Genomic DNA, 22,084 nt, shown 5'->3' with positions numbered 1-22,084 from the left:
GAGGCTTTATAGCCTAAAAATGTATTTTTCTAAGATGAAAATCAACTACTCAGCTTATTCTTTATAAAGGCTACTTTATACTATCTAAAGGTATATACAAAAATGTATATGCAATTAGGAGATGGGTTTATAAGAAGATCTCCACTCTTCCTGCTGTAATAGTAGGGGTTTCATCCTACTTGCACAGAAGTAGCAAAAATCCCATTGACTTGAGTCGTAGCAGGATTGAGTCGTAGCAGGCACTCTCACCGTGAGATAGCACCCGATCTTGAGAAGTGATCCAGGCCCTCAACTCCCATAGAGGTCAACAGGAGATGAAAGCCCTCAAAATCTTACTGGATCCAACCCATATATCCGATGAAGAAATGTAGCAAAATCCTATTCTAATAAGAAAAGTGTGGCTTGATTGTCACCCACCATGAGAGAAATTTCTTGGAAGATTAGATTATCAAAACTTGATTTGCCTGTGTCTCTTTACATGTTTCCAGTATCAGCTGGAATGACTGAAAGAAAAGAAAGAGAGGAGGCTGTCATAGGAGGGGCTGACTAAATTGACAGCACCCCACCACATGAATTCCTAATGAACAAAGAGCCTTTGTTCTGGGGAAATTCTGACTATTCACTGGAAAGCAATGATGCTGACAGTTGCCACTGACAGATTTATCATTCTCTCGGATGTATAATCCCTAAACAAAGAAAATGTTCCGCTGTTCAAAACACATCATGAGTTTCAAGAGTCAAGTGGTTTGGCCTATGTGTCTCTTCCTGCACTATCATAAGCAGTTCAGACTTATTCACAAGGCTCCACGGCTTGGCCATGCCTCTTCTACTCATGTACCAGATTCTCTGCCTCCGCTCTTGCAAAGAGAAGTGGTAAACGCCTCCCCGCAAGTTGCTGACAGACTCCCACTGACTCCATTGAGCACAAGACTAGTTACCTCGGGCCAGATTTTCAAGTGCTCAGCAACCAGCAGCTCCCATTGTGACACTGAGTCCCAGCTGCAGAGCTCAGCCCATAGGCCACTTCTTTTGAAAGTCTGGTCCCAGTTATGGGTGCTGAGCTTTTTTGAAAATTTGGCCCATAGAACCTGCTCCGATTCCCATTGAAATCAATGGCAAAATTCTGATTGACTTAATGGGGGCAGGAGCATTTATAACTCAATGAATGCAGGGAAACAGAGCATCACAAAAGCCATCAGATCTACTGTGGGAACTAAACGAGGAAGCAGGTTTTGGTTTTGTACTTAATACTGAGGCTTTTGCCACTCCAAAAACAATAGTAAAAGAGCCTGCTACTACCTTGGGGCTGCTCTTAAACATCTTTTATTAAATACAATTTCATTTCAGCTCTACTATGACTCTCTCTATTAAATCTCTACCCTCAAGAGATGGTATGAAACATGCTAAAATATGCTGTAGCACAGCCACCTCTATAGTATTCAATGTTTTAGAAATTCCCTTTGTGATGAAAGGCCTTTAAAACGTTGCTTAAAACTTTCTGCTCAAAATTTGAAAGACGCTATGACAGGGCAGCTCTAGATCCATTCTTCATGGTCCTGGAGGGCTCCCTGTGCATCAGACCCGGGCATGCCACTACTCAAGGGATGGCCGTGGTTTTGGGGAAGCTGTGCAAGGATTGCACCCCCCCTGTATGAGGCAGAGTCTTAGCCTGTGTTTGGGGGAAGAGGAGTAGATCCTGGGCAGGGCTGGGGATTCGCCACTGTGCAGATCCTTCTATCCCACTCCCTTAATCCAATGGGCAAAGGGAGTGTTTGTCAAAGTCCTGCATGGGATACGTCAGTCATCGGTCTCTAGTAACCTCAGGGACACAGCTCAGACATCGGTTGGCAGCCCATGGAAAGGATTCCTGTTCCTCTCTCACATCCTATACGCCAGTAGTTCTCAAACTTTTGTACTGGTGACCTCTTTCAATAGCAAGCCTCTGAGTGTGAACCCCCATTATAAATTAAAAACACTTTTTTATATATTTAACACCATTATAAATGCTGGAGGCAAAGCGGGGTTTGGGGTGGAGGCTGACAGCTTGCGACCCCCCATGTAATAACCTCTCGACCCCCAGTTTGAGAACCCCTGCTGTACGCCTGCTATACGTCATTGCTACTGGTCCCTGGAAAGGTCTTCCCTCGCATTCTGCATGGTAGGATGCAGCCGCTCCTTAACAGACATCATCGTTCAGAACAATCAGGTTTCATTGCAGGGCAGTTAACAATGGACAATGTCCTTACCCGCTGGCTTCTGGCTGAGCCGCATCAAGAATTTAACTGCCTGCTTCCTGTGGTGTACATCAACCTCAAAGCTGCTTTTGATTCAGCTGACAAGGCTGCATTTTGTTTTGCTGCATCTGGTCCGTGATCTTCACAGCAGTACTGGAACAAGAGTGTGCATTGATTCATGGCTTTTGCCACGTTTCTGCACAACTCAGGTCTGTGGCAGGGATGTATTCTCATCCAGGCACTATTCTGTGGACCCATTGACTGGATATTAGGACTTGTTGCTCTACACATTGGAATCAAGTTTGGTCAAAAAGTGTTCACAGACTAAGATGATGTCGATGATGCAGCCTCGCATGTGGACAAGTCAGAGATTTTGAGCCCTGCCGTCCAACATCTCCAAGATGCTGCCTGCACAGTGGGGTTGGAATATCTCATGGCACAAGACCAAGGTCCAGAACCTCAGAGCTGGGCTGTAGGAATCCTCGGTGCAGGTGGGACTGAGTACTGTGGAGAACACTGATGAGTTCATCTACCTAGGCTGCAAGCAGAGTTCAAATGGTCAAATGGGTTGTGACAGATTGTGCGTTGCCTAAGGCTGGCTTATCGCACTGTGCACTTTATCTGAGTCCCCACATGGGCCAAACTGAGGAGATGATGGATTAAGTACCAGGTGATTAATCAATTACCAAGGTGATTCAGCTTGTCAGCTGGAAACAGTTAAAAGAGAGCCAGGAAGAGATAGTAAGGAGCAGTGGTGGATTAAACAATGGGCCAACGGCCAATTGGGGGGCCACAGAAAAATGGACGCCCCCATGCCCTGAGCCTGCTCCCCGGCAGGAGTGCAGAGAAGGATAGGGAGACTGCAGGCAGCAGGGGTGGGGAGGGGCCCCCACTTGCTCTGGTCCAGGGCCCCACAAAAGCTTAATTTGCCTCTGGTAAGGATGGGGGAAGGCTAGAAGGAAGGGTTAGAGGAGCCCAAGATCTCAGAGAGGTGAGATTTGTCTTCCCCTGCTCCTCCTCCCCCCCCTTTCCCCCAGTACTTTGGTAATAGGTAAAGACTTGGGGAAAAGTCTCCAATGATGGAGATTTCACAGCCTCCCTGGGCAATTTATTCCAGTATTTAACCACCCTAATGGTTAGGAAGTTTTTCCTAATGTCCAACCTAAACTGACTTCGCTGCAATTTAAGTTCATTGCTTCTTGTCCTATCCTCAGAAGTTAATGAGAATAATTTTTCTCCCTCCTTCTTGTAACAACCTTTTATGTATCTGAAAACTGTTATCATGTCCAGGGGCAGATTAGGGTTTTGTGGGGCCCCTGGGCCAGAGCAAATGGAGGCCCCTCCCCACCCCTTCTGCCTGCAGTCCTCCCGGTCCGTCCCCTGGCATTCCTGCTGGGGAGTGGGGTTAGGGTATGGAGGCTTGCCCCGCTCTGCCCACCCGGTGCTCCTGCCGGGGAGCCCCCAGGCTCCAACCCTGCTCCCTGGTTGGCGCACTGGGACGACAGGCAGAGCAGGGCAAGACCCTGTGCCCTGACCCCGCTCCCCGGCATGAGTACCAGGCGGGCGGAGTGCAGAGGATGCCCATTTTTCTGGGGCCCCCCATTGGCCCAGTGGCTAATCCGCCACTGATCATGTCCCCTCTTAGTCTTCTCTTCTCCAGACTAAACAAACCCAATTTTTTCAATCTTCCCTCATAGGTCTGGACTTCCAATTTGTCCACATCTTTCCTGAAATGTGGCACCCAGATCTGGGCACAATACTCCAGTTGAGGCCTAATTAGTATGGAGTAGAGTGGAAGAATTTCTTCTTGTGTCTTGCTTAAAACACTCCTGTTAATACATCCCAGAATGATGTTTGCTATTTTAGCCACAGTGTTATACTCTTGACTCATATTTAGCTCATATTTTTGCGGATACAGACTAACACGGCTGCTACTCTGAAACCTGTCATATTTAGCTTGTGATCCACTATGACCTCCAGATCCCTTTCCGCAATATTCCTTCGTAGGCAGTCATTTCCCATTTCGTATATGTGTAACTGATTGTTCCTTCCTAAGTGGAGTACTTTGCATTTGTCCTTATTGAATTTCATACTATTTTCTTCAGACCATTTCTCCAGTTTGTGCAGATCATTTTGAATTTTAATCCTATCCTCCCAAGTACTTGCAACCCTTTCCAGCTTGGTATCGTCCACAAACTTCATAAATGTACTCTCTATGCCATTATCTAAATCACTGATGAAGATAGTGAACAGAACTAGACCCAGAACTAATCCCTGCAGGACCCCACTTGATATGCCCTTCCAGCTTCACTGTGAACCACTGATAACTACTCTCTGGGAATGATTTTCCAACCAGTTTTGCACCCACCTTATAGTAGCTCCATCTAGGTTGTATTTCACTAGTTTGTTTATGAGAAAGTCATGCGAGACAGTATCAAAAGTTTTACTAACATCAAGATATACCACATCTACTACTTCCCCCCATCCACAAGGCTTGTTACTCTGTCAAAGAAAGCTATTAGGCTGGTTTGACACGATTTGTTCTTGACAAATCCATGCTGACTGTTACTTATCACCTTATTATCTTCTAGGTATTTGCAAATTGATTGCTTAATTATTTGCTCCATTATCTTTCCGTGTACTGAAATTAAACTGACTGGTCTGTAATTCCCCGGGTTGACCTTATTTCCCCTTTTATGGATGGGTACTATATTTGCCCTTTTCCAGTCCTCTTGAATCTCTCCCATCTACCATGACTTTTCGAAGCCTTAAGAAATAGTCTTTAATTACATGATCACATTCAATTTTGACCACATGACTCATGCCTCATTCAGTGCATGGGTAGCTATTCGATATATCTTGCACATTCAATGTGTGGCCCCAGTCCTTATTAAACACCCACCGTCCAAACGTTGCATTCAATACAAAATGATTAATTTCCTCACATGTGTTTCTATGATGCTCTCACCAGAGTATCTGAGTGCTTCACAACATAAGTGAATATATTGACTTGAGTGTTTGACTTTTCAACCCTACATTCCTTTAACAGTTTTTGTAATGTAATTATTTATGTATATAAGAATTTATTTTATAGCAGTTTTAACTCCTAGGTATTATTTTTCCAAGTAAAAAAATCAAACAAAAACAAATACAGCCTGAGATTTTACTTTTAAAAGCAATTTCAAAATTGTTTAAAAGGATTTATAGCGTGGGGAAAACTGTCAATACCCACCTTTGAAGTTAATTCACATGGCTGTGGCATGTGAATGGTTTTGACACTGATTGTCAAAAGCCATGCTCTGGTTGACCGCTGGGCCTTTGTGATGATGTTACACCTGATGGGCACCAAATTCCACTTGTGCATGGCCCAGGAACTCAAAATACACTAAAAGAAATTCCCTGTACCTATTATTATAGGCTGGCTTGTGTCATCCTGATGCTGAGTAGTGCCGGTACTTGGTGAGTAGTCCCACTGAAATCAATGGGATTATTTATAACATAAATATGGGTGGGACACTTTCTAACATGAGTATGGATGGCGCAATCTGGCTCTGATTATATTCAGCAGTTTCGCTCTGATGAACTGCCAGTGCAGAGGAGCTTTGGTTTTCTGGAGAAAAGTTTTTTTGTGTCGGATCCCTTGTGGAACTCAGGGTTTTCTCCTAATTCCACTATGCCATTTACCAGAGGGAATGACTAGGTTTATATAAAGACGTCTGTGACAGCTACTAGTGTTGTATAGAGACAGAGTTGCATTTGGCATCTAAATCACAGTACTGGGACTGGGACTCATGGGACTCTGTGTGAGAACAGGAGGACCAATGCAAGAAAATGTGGGGTTGTTTCTGTATCACTTCAGCTAGCAGGGCTCCCTCCCCAGACCAGTAGCATGAGGTATTCTGGCCTGTTCTGGAATGTAGGGCCAAATTCTTGGGGGAGGTGAGTTTCGCTCCCTCTATAACTCAGTTCCTAGATCAAAGCAAATTCCAACATATGTTTAGTTATTGTTTTTTCTGTAAATGGCAGCCTACATCAGAACTGAGCAGGGCACGTGGCCCCTGTCTATGAGAGAGCTCGGAGTCCAGTTTCTTTTTTATGGTCTTTTTAAATCCGTGTAAATCATTTTGAGATTTTTTTTATACTTGATAGTGTATTTTAATGATAAAGCTGTAAATGTTTTTGTTCTTGTTTGATGCAGAGAAATTGAGAACAAACAGAAGGTAGAAGGGACATACAGCAGGCAGAAGCTTGCCCATGGACTTTCAATTGCCACTTAATGCCCACAAATGCTTACAGTCAATGTAAGCAGAACAAACTCTATTCCAATAGGTTCCACAATATACAAGTTACACTCATCAGATAGCAAAACACGTTGCCTAGGTATCTTTGGCTAAATAGTACTTTAAAGGGAAAAAAACAAAAGCACCCTAGAGGGAAAATCCATGCTAACCATGGGATAATGTAGACTCATCATGTAGCTCGGGAGGTCATTCCCCAGTGCCAGGAATGGGGACCTGCTATTACAATGGCTAGCAACTGTGTAGAAAGCCATGGAGGGTGCCGTGGAACAGCCGGGGAGATCTCCCAGCAAGAAGCCCAGCTGACTGTTACTGAGCCCTCCCAAGGTTGCGCTATCCAGAGAGGTGGCTTGACCTGAGGGGCAGGGACACTGGGTGGGGGGCTGCTTGGGCCCCAGGCCCAGAGCAGATGAAGGGTCCGCTGTGGCTCCCTACAGCTGCCTGCCCAGCTTTTACCGGAGCCGGGTGGGGGAGAGCCGTGCTGTCACCTGTGGGGAGCCTGCATCCCTCCACCTGCCCTCTGCAGACGGGCTGGGGGGCAGGGACACTGGGCAGAGGGGACTGAGGGGCAGGGACACTGGGCGGGGGCACTGGAGGGCAGGAACACTGGGCAGAGGGACTCGGGGGCAGGGACGCTGGGCAGGGGGGCAGGGACATTTGGTAGGAGGGTTGGGGGGCAGGGACATGGGCCAGGGCTGCTCGGGCTCCCTGCCCAGGCAGGCAGAAGGTCTGCCACGGATCCCCAAAGCTGCCAGGCAGCTCTCCCGGACCGGGCTCTGATGGGGGGGGTGGGATGCCTCGAGCCTCAGCCTGGCCTAGGATGACCAGACAGCAAATGTGAAAAATCATGACAGGGGTTGGGGGGTAACAGGTACTGTGCCTATATAAGAAAAAGACCCCAAAATCGGGACTGTCCCTATAAAATCAGGACAGCTGGTCACCCTAGCCTGGCTCCCATGGTGGAGCCCTGCAACTCCGCGGATATCAGCAGCGATCCGCAGGTAATTTTTGCGGCTCGCGGATGGGATGCGGAGACACGTGTGTCTCCGCGCGGGGCTCTCTGCCCCCCCACCTCCCGGTTAACCAATACCGACAAGAGCCCGCCAACAAGCGCCCCGACGGCGGCGGTGCAGGCAGCGGGCTCCCGCGGTGGGCTGCGGGCCCGGCCCGGGCGCTGCCTGCTAGGGCGTCTCCCGGCCCGTCGCTTATTTAACTCCGGGGGCGGGGCAGGGCAGGGCGGCGCTTACACAACAGCCGGGCGGCGGCGGGAGCGGCGCCATGTCCTGGTACCGGAACACCGTGTGGTTCCTGAAGGGGCTGCGGGAGTACACCAGGTACCGGGCGCCGGGGGGTCCGGGCAGCCGCCCCCTGAGCTCTGGCTGGGGCTGCCCGAGCAGGGGGCTCCCGCGGCGAGCGGCCGCGCGCACAGCCCGCGCCTACCCCCGAGCCTGCAGGCGGGCGCAGCGGGGCGCAGCTGGGCGTTGGGGTCGGGGCTGTCCCCAGCCCCCGGCCGCAGTCCGGGGCGGGGGGCGAGGCCCCGTTGAGCGCCCTGGCGCTTGGCTGGGTGCAAGCCGGTTGCCTCTGCAGCTTTGGTAGGAAAAAGTTGCCCCCTCGAGTCTCCTCTCCCTTGCTGTGCCCTGAGCCTTCGGGTGGGATTGGCTGCTTGCTTCAAGGGGGCGCCTCCTCGTGCAAGCCCGGCAACAGTGGGGAGCTGGGTTACTCCTCTGTCAGAGGCACCGAGAAAGCAAGGTCGGCTTGGGTTGTATCTGGCTGTCTGCAGCGCAGATCTGGAGTTTAGTGTGCGGGTTTAGCTGCTGAAACCATCCAGAGTGTGACCCAGGCACTTCAGAGCATAGACCAGGTCCACAGCTGTAAGGTCTTTAGTTTGGCATGCTGGGTGTAAGTCACAGCATCGTGGATCATCACATTGTCTACAAAAACCTTCAGAACTCCACAGGTCTCTTCACAGATCAACCCAGAAATGTGCTGCCCCTCTCCACCCCACATCAAGCCAAGTGACAAATAGCCAGCTTTGTAATACCTTGGGGATGTTATCACAAAGCACTTTCCAGTGGCACTTAGCACGTCCTTCCCTTAGTCCTTTACCGCACCCAGATATAATGAATTTATTGGCAGGCTGCAGAGCAGATCTTGTATAGGGACTGCCACTCTGGCTCAGACTGAGGGATATCTGCTGCAGGACCCTGTCTCTGAAAGTGGCTAGTATCAGCTGCTTCAGAGGAAGGTGTAAGAACCTTACAGTAAGCCGATATGGGATAATCTGCCCCTGACGTAGGTCTCTGCCTGATCTCTCTAATAAGAGATTGTCTTAACCCCTTAAATGTGAAGTTTAATATCCTATCTAATATGTTGGTAGCCAGAATTAATGGCAATCCATCTAAATGTTCAATCCTTGCCAAATCTTGCTGAGTTCTTGGCCTCAGTGCCTTTCCATGGCAACCAATTCAATAACCTTGTGTGTGAAAAAGCATTTCCTTTTATTGGTTTTGAATTTCCTACCTTGTAATTTCATTGAATGCCCCCTGTGTGGGGTCAGGAAGGCATTTCCCCCCGGGTCAGATTGGCAGTGACCTGAAGGGGTTTTCACCCTCCTCTGCAGAGTGTGGAAACAGGTGACTTGCCAGGGTTATCTGGATATACACCTCTACCCCGATATAACACGAATTCGGATATAACACGGTAAAGCAGCGCTCTGGGGGGGTGGGGCTGCGCGCTTCGGCGGATCAAAACAAGTTCGATATAAAGCAAAGCAAGTTTCACCTATAACACGGTAAGATTTTTTGGCTCCCGAGGACAGCGTTATATCGGGGTAGAGGTGTATCTCATTTGATCATTTCCCTGCCATTGCAGGGACCTTGAGCGCTGGTGCACCTTGGTCCCTCCTGTTCTCTGCCTGTGTCACTTAGTAATCTAATCTCCCGTGGGTCTCATTTACTTCAGTCTCACTTCGGTGGTTGGGTTTAGAGTGTGGGTGCTAGGTGGTGTTGGGGGCCTGTGAGATACAGGCGGTCAGACTGGATGATCTAGTGGTCCTTTCTGACCTTAAATTCTGATTCTTGTCTTATTTCTTTAAAGTAAGCGTGTGTGTGTGTGTGTGTGTGTGTGTGTGTGTACAAACACACATTGTAAAACAGATTTCCTATCTGTGTATATTCTTATTCACATATTCTTGCTGATCAGTGCCTTTTAATGTTGCATCAAAGACTCCTAGAGCAATAGATGGGGACTTGTTATATTTATTAGAAAGCTAAAGAAAATAAATAAGTAGTAAAATTGAGTCCTGGTAGTGGATCCCCTTTTTCTTTCTTCCACTGAAGACTTTGTATTTTTGTGATTTATTCAGGAGTGGCTATGACTCTGCATCCAAACACTTTGTTCCGGCAGATTTGGAGGTAAATGTAACTGGAAGATCCTTCATGATTACTGGAGCAAACAGTGGTATTGGCAAAGCAACTGCAATGGAGATAGCAAAGAGAGGTGAGATACAGTGGTTCTCAACCAGAGGAACGTATACCCCCAGGTGTATGCAGCAGTCTTCTAGGGGGTAGTCAACTCATCTAGATTAGGGTTTCTCAACCTCGGGATTATGAACCACAGGGGAGTCACTGGACAGGTTTGGGGGGTCACAAGTGCATGGCTGGAATTATGGGGAGGCAAGCAGGGAAATTGCCTGGGACCCCATGCCACAGGGCAACCTGCAAATTTAAAATACATGCTTCAGCCCTGGATGGTGGGGGCTCAGGCTTCAGACTCTGAAAGAGGTACAGTAGTCTGGAAAGGTTGAGAATCACTGAGCTAAACCAATGTTAACCTTTTGGGGATTTCACAAAGTGTGATAGAAGTTTAACTGGAAAAGTGTTCATCCTTCTGAATATAGGATTCTGCTTTTCAAGACGTTCTAGCTCCCATTTTCAGGGGTAGGATGTTTCATATGAAAAACAACTGTCTTCAGAGGGGCATATTTGGGGTTTGAGCACCTTGTATGGTTCTTTGGCAGATCCTACCATGAGAACTGGTCATGAAACAAAAGTAACAAGTGGAGGGGAGCCATGAAATATTACGGGGTGGTAGCTAAAGGTCTCCATCATGGATCAAGACAGTGTTGTCCTAGGCGCACCGTACAGACAGGGTAAAGTAAGACAGTCTCTGTCTTAAAGAATTTATAGTCTTAAGGTGTGAGGAGACAACAGATAGATAAGACCAACAAAAGGAGGGGAGGACAAGGTAACAGTGAGACAACTGTGTTTGGTACAATAGTCAGCAGTGTCTGCACACCAACTACCTTACTTGATTGCATGCAAAAAAATTTCAACTGCTATTCTTATATTAGCTATCTGGAGTGCAGCATAACAGGCTGCCCCAGGCAAGTCCAAATTGATGTGGTCACAGTGCCAGTATTTCAACACAGGTACAAAATGGACTTCACAATTGAGAGACAAGATGGGTGAGGTAATATCTCTTACTGAACCAACTTCTGTTGGTGAAAGAGTCAAGCTTTCAAGCTACAAGAGCTCTGTGTAACTCGAAAACTTCTTTCTCACCCACAGAATTTGGTCCAATAAAAGATATTACGTCACCCATCTTGTCTCTCTAATATACTGGGACCAACATGGCTACAACAACACTGCAAACAATTCAATCCCACCCCATCCCTTTTTAAGTTCGTATGATTCCAGAGATATTGCTCTGGGAACGTATGGAAACTTGTATTTAAAAACATCAAATACCATTTTGTTAGTCTTACCTTTCCCCACACCCCTCCACTTCACACCTAATTGTTAACTGTGATTCTTATGGAATTCCACCAGGTGGCACACTTCATCTGGTTTGCCGGAATAAAGAGAGAGCTGAAGGAGCTAAAAGAGAAATAACAACAGAAACTGGCAATCAGGTGAGTTTAGTATTGAGGTTTTTGTTAAGCACTTTACCAGCAGTAAGACTTATAAAATCATCTAAGTAGTTCTCTGCATTATCCCACCCACTTTCATTGTTTGCTGTTTTAGATTGCATATTAGAGGCACCCTCCGAAATCAGCAAAATATTTATCATTCTTTCTAATGGCTGCGTTTGATGAAGTTTAATTTCCGCAGCTGATGGTTTTGATTGTTCTCCTGTATTGCAGAATGTGTGTGTGGGAGGGTGGGGGGGCGAGGCTGGTACACAGGATATTATTCAGGCCAGTGATATTCTTGTACTTTCTCTATTTTTAATATGTAACTCCCTACAGTTTGCTATATGGCTGAGGCTTTTTACAGTAACAACAAGGAGTCTGGTGGCACCTTAAAGACTAACAGATTTATTTGGGCATAAGCTTTCGTGGGTAAAAACCTCACTTCTTGAGGCATCCGAAGAAGTGAGGTTTTTACCCACGAAAGCTTATGCCCAAATAAATCTGTTAGTCTTTAAGGTGCCACCAGACTCCTTGTTGTTTTTGTAGATACAGACTAACACGGCTACCCCCTGATACTTGACACCATGCAAGTCTTTTTACAGTGAATGTGCATAAAGCACATGCACATTGCTGCTGTAGACATTCAGACCATTACCTTCCCAACCCCCCACAAAGTTGATCCTGGTCTCTTCTCATGCATTTGCAGATTTTTTCCATCTCCTGTACCTATGGTGTTCCACCCCTGCCTCCCCCCCCTTTCCCTGACAGTTCTTCTTCACACCTGTTTGTATCATTGTTCAACTCACCCTTGTGACTGCTCTTAATGTTGCACCACCAATTGTTCAGCAGTGGCCCCTCTTCAGTGGTGCCATCAGCATCTTCCTATCTTTTGCTGAGAGCTCCAATCATGTTAGAAAGTGATGTGGCTCTTGACCAGAGTGTTTCAAATCCACTAAGAGTCTTTAATTCAGATTAGAATCAAACATCTGACTTTCTATTTCGAACGATTTCGTACTGCTTGGGTTCCTGCTCTTTGGTCTCAGCTCCCCTGCTGTGAGATAAACTGGAACTTTCCTAGTCCTCAAAAACTTGTGGACTTTTGAGACACAAGCAGGTCAGCCCCATGTTGTGCCCCCTTTACAATGTTACATTCCAGTTGCTGACTAGAAGAAAAGCAGATTACTCCCAAATAAATGGCCAAAGAGCATTTATTTAAGATAGGGTACCCTACTGGTTACAGTAGGAAAAGGCGGTGAGAAAATATGTAGTTTCTGAAACTGTTACTATCTTTCCCAACTCTGAGAAGACGGTGGGTGAGTAGTAATCCAATCAAATGATATTTTCAGAGAAGCATAATTACAGGTGAGTAATGCTCTTCTGTAAAGATACCTAATGATTACATTTCTATTTTTGGAGACTACAAATCCATAAATTCTCCTCTTATGGAAGAACAAAGCAACCATAGAAGGCAGTTTCATGTTATATTTGAGGAGAAACATGGGGGCACATGGAGGGAAAACTTTTGGTGAAAGTAAAGTCTCTCTATACCACCACACCCTAACTTCTGAAATATTTTCTCCTTAGCATATCAAAAGTAATGTGTTTTAAATTTATTTAGATTAGTTAATATGCAAATTCCTTGCCAATACTATGTTTGTAAATTTGTGTTTCACATAGCATAATGGAGTTTCATTTATGCATGTTAGAGGAAACTGACTTTTCCATATTGGTTGTAATGTAATTCCTTTTTTGTTTTAGAATATCTTTTTGCACATTCTGGATATGTCTAATCCCAAGGGAATTTGGGAGTTCGCTGAAAAATTCAAGACTGAACATAAGTTAAATGTCTTGGTAAGTTTGCAAGTTTAAATTGTACCTCTTTTGGAGTCTCTCATCTGTACCTCTCCATTCAATAGTCTAACCTCTCTAATTCTGCAGGCTTAATTTCTGTATAATCCTGCTGCAAAAATAATCCACCTAGTCCACTTCTCTGATCTTGTCCAGCCCCTTTTCATATACATAACTTTGATACAGAACACCAGAGAAATCTATCAAAGCTCCTTGTTGCAGCCTTCAAGGCCCTGCACAGCTTTGCTTCTGCATGCCTCTTTGCTCTCATTTCCTCTTGCTTCCTCTTTCACTCCACGGAAACAGCCTGGCGAATTCCCTTATTATTCTACTCCCATTCTCCTGTCTGATGATTGGTTGGCCCAGAGGAGACCAAAGGCAGAGATGATGTCTAAAGCCCTAGTTTTGCACCAACGTCCATATAGGTGGATCCCGGCACAGAGCCCTTTTGACTTCAGTAGACCTTTGCATGGGTGCATGGATCTATCCAAATGGATGCAGTTGCAGAATCAGGGCCTAAGTTAGTGCAACTTACCTGGAAGGTGGTGTGTGTTTGTGTGGAAGGTGAGGGCAGAGTATAGAGGTAAGTGGGTAGTGCCTCTAACTTGAAACTTTTTCATGCCCTCTTGTTAGCTCTTTCTCTTGCTCCTCCTTATCCTTACTTCTGAGTTTGGCCCAAAGAGAAGGAGGATGTAAGCAATAAGGGGTGGCATGGAAGAAAGCAAAAAGATTAAAGAATAAGACACAGATGCATCAAGATGTGTACATGTCTGCTGAGTGACTGTGATATCTTGTCATCCTTGTCCTTCCTATCCATTTCTGTTCATGTTTATATCTTGACTTTAGTAAAGCTTTTGATACTATCTTACATGACCTTCTCATAAACACACTAGGGAAATACTACCTAGATGGAGCTACTATAAGGTGGGTGCATAACTGGTTGGAAAACTGTTCCCAGAGTAATTATCAGTGGTTCACAGTCATGCTGGAAGGGCATAACGAGTGGGGCTCCGCAGGGATCAGTTCTGGGTCCAGTTCTGTTCACTATCTTCATCAATGATTTAGATAACGGCCTAGAGAGTACATTTATGAAGTTTGTGAACAATACCAAGCTGAGAGGGGTCGCAAGTGCTTTGGAGGATAGGATTATAATTCAAAATGATCTGGACAAACGGGAGAAATGGTCTGAAGTTAATAGGATGAAATTCCATAAGGACAAATGCAAAGTACTCCACTTAGGAAGGAATAATCAGTTGCACACATACAAAATGGGATTGACTGCCTAAGAAGGAGTACTGCGGAAAGGGATCTGTGGGTCATAGTGGATCACAAGCTAAATGAGTCAACATTGTAACGCTGTTGCAAAAGAAGTGAACATCATTCTGGGATGTATTAGCAGGAATGTTTTAAGCAAGACATGAGAAGAATTCTTCTGCTCTAGGCCTCAACTGGAGTATTGTGTCCAGTTCTGGGCACCACATATCAGGAAAGATGTGGACAAGTTGGAGAAAGTCCAGAGAAGAGCAACAAAAATGATTAAGGGTCTAGAAAACATGACCTATGAAGGAAGATTGAAAAAAAATTAGGTTTGTTTGTTCTGGAAAAGAGAAGACTGAGAGAGGACATAAGTTTTCAAGTACATAAAAGGTTGCTACAAGGAGGAGGGAGAAAAATTGTTGCTCTTAACCTCTGAGGATAGGACAAGAAGCAATGGGCTTAAATTGCAGCAAGGGCGTTTTAGGTTGGACATTAGGAAACACTTCCTAACTGTCAGGGTGGTTAAGCACTAGAATAAATTGCCTAGGGAGGTTGTGGAATCTACATTATTGGAGATTTTTAAGATCAGGTTAGACAAACACCTGTTAGGGATGGTCTAGATAATACTTAATTCTGCTTTGTTTGCAAGGAAGTGAACTAGATGACCTCTCGAGGTCCCTTCCAGTCCTATGATTCTATAACCTTCATTACTAGTGTCTTCTGGAATACAGCCCTTGGGACAGGGGCTGTGTCTTACTGTTCAAGCACCTAGAACAATTGCTGGTGCCAATAGAGTGTGAGAATCACAAATGGAGTATTTGGGAAGGGCAGGTTGGGGGAGTAGCAGGAAATGAGCAGAGAAGTAGGTGGGGGCAGTTTTCTCTGGGGCCTTGGTGGGGAGGATGAGAAGCTTGAACTTGAGACAGAAGGTGAGATAAGCCAGTACGGGGAGTGTCACTGAGAAAACACACACTACCTGCACACCACTTGTTAGTTTTTAACCAAAACATGGTAAAATGTTAATGACTTTTCACTGACAAGAAAAATCAAACTTCGAATATATAAATGCATAGCTGTGATGATGTGGAGTCATTTGGATCTTTAAGATGAAACTGATAAACTACCATACATGCTTTTTTTATTGTAATAGTTATGCTCTGCGAATCACACATTACTTCATAGTTTTTGGCCCTTTTGCACACACACTAGTAAGGCACCATGATGTCTGATGGCACTTATAATCTTGTTTGTTCAGTTAATTTTATCAGCCTGATTTCAATGAAATGTATTACACTTCCTTGTGAAGATGGTTTTCACACAGCAGCTTCACTGTAAGTGGCGGATTATGATAGCTGGAGTTGCAATTTGCCCACCCCGGTGCATTGAAACAAGTTTGTGATTGTGTGTATGTGGCTTTTTTTTTTTTTAATACTGAGCTGTGTCTTGCAGATCAACAATGCAGGCTGCATGGTAAACAAGAGAGAACTAACAGAGGATGGACTTGAAAAGAACTTTGCTACAAATACCTTGGGTGAGTACAGCAGTCTTTAGATAAGAGTCTAGGGTACTCCCGTGCATCTTTTTTTTTTGTTTATAGAAAGGTATAGTCTCATGTAGTTTTGCAGGATATGTTTTCTTGCATTGAGAGAGTAGGAGGATTAGACTTGTATTGCAAAAAATATATAACTTTTACAGAAGGTTTGTACTTCTCAGGTTTCTCCCATATGCAAGATATTCTCATATTGATCCCATTGTTTGTTCATTGCTCTGAGAATAGCATGTAGCAATTAAAGCTAGATAAACCATTTTGAAATTTTAGTGGAAAATTTTCCAATTGGCTCTGCTAGTGATAGTCTGTGTAGTGCCTTTTTTTGCAGGATCTGCAAGATGCTCTAACAGCTGTCTTGGGGTTCAGATGGTTCTTACAACATTCAAGTGTGGTTTTTTTATTATAAAGATGACACATTGGTATTGTGGTAGCACCAAAAAGCTCCAGTTGACATCAGGGCCTCAATGATACAGAGCGGTACAAAAAATCCACACACACAAAAATAGGTAAAGGTTGGAGAGAAGGGATGCAACACACAGGCAGAGGGACTGGGTAATGCTTGGCAAAGGCCATGAGAGTCATGTGGTGTTTAATACATTATGGTGAATTGGTGGGGGGAACGTAGGAGGGCGGACAAAGAGTGGGGCGAGGTGGAAGAGAGGGGGCACTGAGGGTGAGGGGCAGAAGAGGTCTGAGCAAGCAGGCAATCATCAGAGGGAAATGTCCAGATTTTAAAGGAAGAAAGTAGTCATCACTGACGTTCAGAGGGCTGCAAAAATTACTCCTGCAAAAGGAATCGTTGGATAGTAAGTGCTTTAGTGGCAGCTGGCAGGGACCATATTTGTTATTCTGTTTGTACAGAACCTAGCACTACAGGATCCTGGTCCCTGACTAGGGCTCCTAGGTGCTACAATCATACAAATAATGAATAATAAGCATCCCTGGTGGTTGACTCTGCCAGGAGTTCTGTGTCCCACCCGCCAAACCCCCGTCGGTAGGGAATGGAGTTGGGTGAGTTCTGGGCCACCCAGATAGGGTCACCCGCTCAGTTCTGGATTTAAGGGGTTGGAGGTAGCGAGCCCTGGCTGGGCCTTACTCTTAGCACTGTTGCTGCTCTGTTTCTCTGGCTCCTGCTTACGTTTTTGAAAATCAACATTTGGGCAGCAATGTCTCATACTTGACTGGCATGTCAATGAGATTTTTGGTTTTGTAAGTCTGATTACAGTCATTTGGTTAACATTTTTCAAAAATATTGGAGCTGATGGAGGGAATGCATTTTTCTTCAGCTACACTTTCCATACTGTTTGTGCTCAAAACTCAAAGCAGGTTTTGTTATTTCTGCTTCAGATTTGCCCTGGATCTACTCTATAATAAAGAATAAATAATACCTCTGACCTTTCTGAAGAAATTGTCTTTCATTGAAACTAGTTTAAACCCCTTGCACTTTTTCAAACAGTTCAGTAATTCACTAGGATGTAGTGGCTCCAGGTACAAGCACACTGAAGCAAACACAGCTGTTTGAATGTGAAGTTACTTTTCATTTTTTTAAACCGCAAACTAATTGCCATAAAACACATTAGTGCATCAGCTAGTATAGATTTGTATCACACACAAGTAGGGTAAACTGCAAACTATAAGTCAACCATACAGCATAGATTCTAGTTAACATTTACAGTGCAGAATACAACTGTACATATGTCCAAGAGGCTGTGAATTATGGTGTCTGAGGGAACTGTAACTCTGAATTGCCTGTATTTTGTGGAAATTGGAACCATGCATCCATTCTTTTAGGAATTAGTAGTGTTTAAAACCTTGCCTTACTTGCAAGGCATCTCATCTATCTTCCCTTAGTGACCTGCTTCTGCCTTATCTCATCTGTCCCTCTTAGGTCAGGTCTAATGAAGCGGTCTACTGGTAATACCTGTGTAATTGTGCAAGACTTTGGGACATGACAGGATTTAAACACTTTGCAACATTTTAGAGCCGAGTCAGTGTGCCAGATCTGATACCTAGATAACATGTACATCAGTTGTGGCATTGTCTGCCTTGGGGTCTAAAACGTTGTGAAGTCTTTAAATCCAGGTTAGAGACATTTCCCCTTCTCTTATTTTTTTTAGAGTCCTGGACGTATTGCATAAAGAATACTAAAAAATTTTTTATTTCTAATTGAAAACAGGGCCTCTAAGGGCATGCATATTTATTTATATTTATATATACCATATATATAAAAAAATAAAAATATTGGCTACGGTAGAAAGAAAAGGTTCTGCACTATATTCCTTTTCTCTCTCCGTTCCTCATCGGAAGATTTTTTTTTTCTTCTCACCAAGTTGTTTTTAAGAGGTAAGACTTTAATTCTAATTCAGTTCATGTGCTGTACTTTGTTAGAAAATGTTAAGGCACAGCAGGTGTGTGAAGCAAAAGAATTACTATTCCTTAGTAAAGAGCTCTGAGTCACTGAAAGTGATCCTGAGGAGAATAGAGAAGTCCCCAAATTGTATTTATCTACAGTTTTTGTGCAGTGGTAGTCCAAGTAAGAACTCTCTAGTGTTTAATAAAAAAAATAGAAAAGCAAACTGTTTTATGCTGGATACTGGGATGTTTGAAGTCTGTCTTTGCAGTGTAGTATCATGCCTGTCTATTACATAATCCAGCTTGTGATTGGCTTGCCAGACTTTTCCAGATTTGTATTGTTAATGTTAAACCTTTTCTGTTGAGGAAAATAGGGTAGTCCTGTAGCTCTTTATTTCTATAAATGTTCATGGCAGTTTCATGAACAAACACGACGTGATCCTTGCTGCAAAGACCTTTTGACTGAGGGGCCTGAATTCACATTTCATTGTGACTGTTCCTAAGTAAGGACTGATCATGTGAATACGAGTTTCTAGAATTGGCCCTACTTTTCTACATGAGTGAAAGCTGGCAGGGCAAAGGGAAATAGGGTGTGTCGGTGGGCAGAGTGCACACATGCACACAATTGGGTTTTGTGTCTTGATGGCTTTTTAAAAAAAAGTTTCTAAGCTAAAATCGTTGATTGTAAACTTGTGGGCAGGGACCATGTCTTCCTCTACGTTCATCTAGTTCAGTGGAACTGTGGGCACTATCACAGTAGAAGTAAATACTGTGTGGTTCATTGTAGTTGTATAGCTGGTATTGCTCTTAATACCTCGCCCCTTGTTACCAGCTAGACCACAAAGAGTTAGTGCTCTGTTTACTGGAACTTAATTGAAGTAGAAGAATTGGAGAATGATCAATCTGTAGTGACTGCTGTGCAGCTATGTAGAATTAATACTGTAGTATAGAAACAGTACTTACATATGAGTGTTAAACTGAATGCAGCAATTAACAAGTCAAGTTGATTTGCTGAGATTGTGTAGATGATAGGGGGCAGTTCAAAATGGTTTCTTGTGTAGCAGCATATGTACACGGAGAACTCTTGTTGCTTTTGTCCTTTGTCTCAGATGTGGTTGAGCTTAAATCTCATCCTAGAGGTTGGTGTGGCCATTTTGTCAAGGAGCTGCTGCAGTGATTTCTTCAGATGTGACATCTCGGCTTTCTAGTCAGCATTTGCCTTTTTGAAGCCAGCCACTGCAAGATGATTATCCCAGCTGACAGTGTTCAATCCATCTGTATAAAAGCTGTCAGTGGAGGCAGATGGATAGAGGACTCAGTTCTGTTTGCTTGTGGGTGCATTAAAGATAATCTTTCACAGTTGAAACAAGGCCTGTAAAGTACTGGAACAAGAGAAGTTCTTTCTTCATTTTTACATGTCACATCTCTTCACTCCAATGTCAGAAAATAGTACATCTATTCATTTTTATTGGTACTTACTGGCAGAGGGAGCACTAAAACACACTGGGAGCTGAGAGGAGATGATCATAGAATACAGTACGTCTCCATTCCTCACTCCAACTGAACCTAAACCCTCTTGCTTCACAATCTTTTTTTTCTTTTTAATTTAATAGTTCAAGTCACATCCTCTTCCCAGTGTTCAGCCAAAATAATGGGTAGGGCATGGGGTGTATTCAGTCAAAATAATGGGTAGGGCATGGGGAAGGATCTTCCTCTCAGGCCCTAGAATGCAGCACAGCTCTTCAACGGTAACGACTCTAGCCTCCGTCGCAGTTTGCAAACCCCTTTCTCCCCAGTATGGGTCTGGCTAGTGAATCATGGGAGTCAGTGCTGCCTAGTGGATAGGGCGCTAGACTATCTGGACTCGGGAGATCCCAGATCTGTCATTGGTCTGCTGGGTGACATTGGGCAAGTCCCTTCCTCTCTTTGTGCCTCCATTTCCACATCGGTAAAATGGAAATACTTGCCTGCTTTTGTAAAGTGCTTTGAGATCTACAGATGAAGTCTTGTATTAGTGTTGTTAATAATCCAGTTACCTGCAAATCCACTGGCTGTATCACCTCCCTACATATCAGGGCAGAGCCCTTACTAAGTATAGCTTTGTGGTATAAAGGAAGTGGCGACCGGTGTCTTGTCTTTCGCACACGTTCCACGTTGTCTTTTCACTCCACTTTCTTGTGCTGGGCTGTCAGATTGGGCCCTTAAAGAACAGTGTACTAAAATCTGGAATTCTGATTTCCTGCTTGAGAGAGCTGGCCTGTGGCTGTCTCCTCATAGGGGACTGTATAAACAAGAGGCCTCAAAAAGATAAACAGTTCAAGGAAAATCTTCAGTATACTTAATTTAAAAATACTTGGCTGTGGCAAAAGCAAGCCATTTATTTTTTTAACAATGAATTTACCAGATGAATGACCCATTGAAACCTGTATAAGCAAACAAGATTATTTTTGTTCCCACTTTTTTTCCACAGTTGAAATAACACTGTTGCCAATATGCTGCAAAGCATGGGCAAATGGGGAAAACTCCACTGAGTGTGGTGTTGGCTACCTGCCATTGTCTGAATGTTCGAGGATTAAACACTTCACCAACAACTTAACTCTAATTGCCAAGTAGAACTTCCAAAGAAAACTATTCCAGCATGCTCCCAGGACATTTTGGTCTGCAACGATTGCATCATCAATTAATTTAATGTTATAAACAAGCAGCAGCTTTACACTTTTCCTCTTGCAGAAGCCCTAATTTACTTTATAAATCCATTTTGAAACCTAAGATTTTTGGGTCATTCTATACAAATGCAGTACAGCAGGTAGGAAAGAATATTCTCATGTACAGTGTTGCATATTCTATCCTGGTGATCTTCAAGTTTTAAGTATGTAAAAACTGGTTGTTTTAACCAGTAGCATATTATAATGTTGACTTGAAGGCATTCTTGAAATCTGCTTTCAGGACATTGGCACTTGGGCTGATGCACATTTTGTTTAGATCCTCAGTCTAGCTCAGGATATATTTTTGTAGCTTTGTGTAGAAAGAATTAGTGTCCTAATACAACATAGTCGTCTAAGACACTGCTTGGGAGTAGCTTTCCCACTAATGTATTGCTGTAAGAACTAGTGCGATCTGCAGTGACTGAAAATTTCTGCAAGAATTTACAAACTGCATTTCAGCAATACTGTTGTTTCATCAGAGTACCTTCAGCTTCTATTTCACAACAGGTGAATTGAAAAATAATTTGATTTAAAAATTAAAATTGAGATTTTTAAATCAACAAAATCTAGGCTATTGATATTTCTTGATTCCATAAGAAATCATAATTTTAGAACTCTAACATTGAGGGTCTCACAATGTGATCACAAAACACTGAGCATTGTGACATAGTTTTACTGCTGTGTGTTTAACTGTGTGGAATTACCAAAATGGGAGAGATGGTAATTAGAGCATGATGTCAAATTACATAAAACGATGAGAGGATCTCTGAGTAATTGGGGCAATTATGGAACATACCACTAGGGAACGTGTGGTCATATTTTTTGTGTTTAAAATAAATGTGTATGTGTTTTTTAAAAAAAAAGTAAAATATATTCAGTTCTTACTGACATACCAACTACTCTGGAATGGCAGTGTGTAACTCACTGAA

The 22,084-nt window shown here is 43.9% G+C and overlaps 2 protein-coding genes across 5 annotated transcripts in view; one reads left to right on the top strand and one right to left on the bottom strand.

Moving 5' to 3' along the window:
• Positions 1–7,776: 7,776 nt before the first annotated feature.
• The window catches only part of DHRS12 (dehydrogenase/reductase 12), a 51,243-nt gene continuing 36,935 nt past the window's right edge, over positions 7,777–22,084 (top strand). For all 4 annotated transcript variants that reach the window (XM_065402860.1, XM_065402874.1, XM_065402867.1 and 1 more), the window contains exons 1-5: positions 7,777–7,866; positions 9,897–10,030; positions 11,362–11,444; positions 13,203–13,295; positions 15,999–16,080. In XM_065402860.1, coding sequence (XP_065258932.1) covers positions 7,811–7,866; positions 9,897–10,030; positions 11,362–11,444; positions 13,203–13,295; positions 15,999–16,080 — 448 coding nt within the window. In that variant the 5' untranslated portion in view covers positions 7,777–7,810. The remainder of the gene's footprint in view (positions 7,867–9,896; positions 10,031–11,361; positions 11,445–13,202; positions 13,296–15,998; positions 16,081–22,084) is intronic.
• WDFY2 (WD repeat and FYVE domain containing 2) overlaps positions 11,332–22,084 on the bottom strand; it is a 163,334-nt gene continuing 152,581 nt past the window's right edge. Inside the window, exon 12 of the mRNA XM_065402849.1 lies at positions 11,332–11,409. Coding sequence (XP_065258921.1) covers positions 11,332–11,409 — 78 coding nt within the window. The remainder of the gene's footprint in view (positions 11,410–22,084) is intronic.

Source organism: Emys orbicularis, chromosome 1 (assembly GCF_028017835.1).
Source record: "Emys orbicularis isolate rEmyOrb1 chromosome 1, rEmyOrb1.hap1, whole genome shotgun sequence".
Taxonomy (NCBI): domain Eukaryota; kingdom Metazoa; phylum Chordata; order Testudines; family Emydidae; genus Emys; species Emys orbicularis.
The sequence above is the reverse complement of the archived record's forward strand: the minus strand, read 5'-3'. Positions and strand labels throughout refer to the sequence as shown.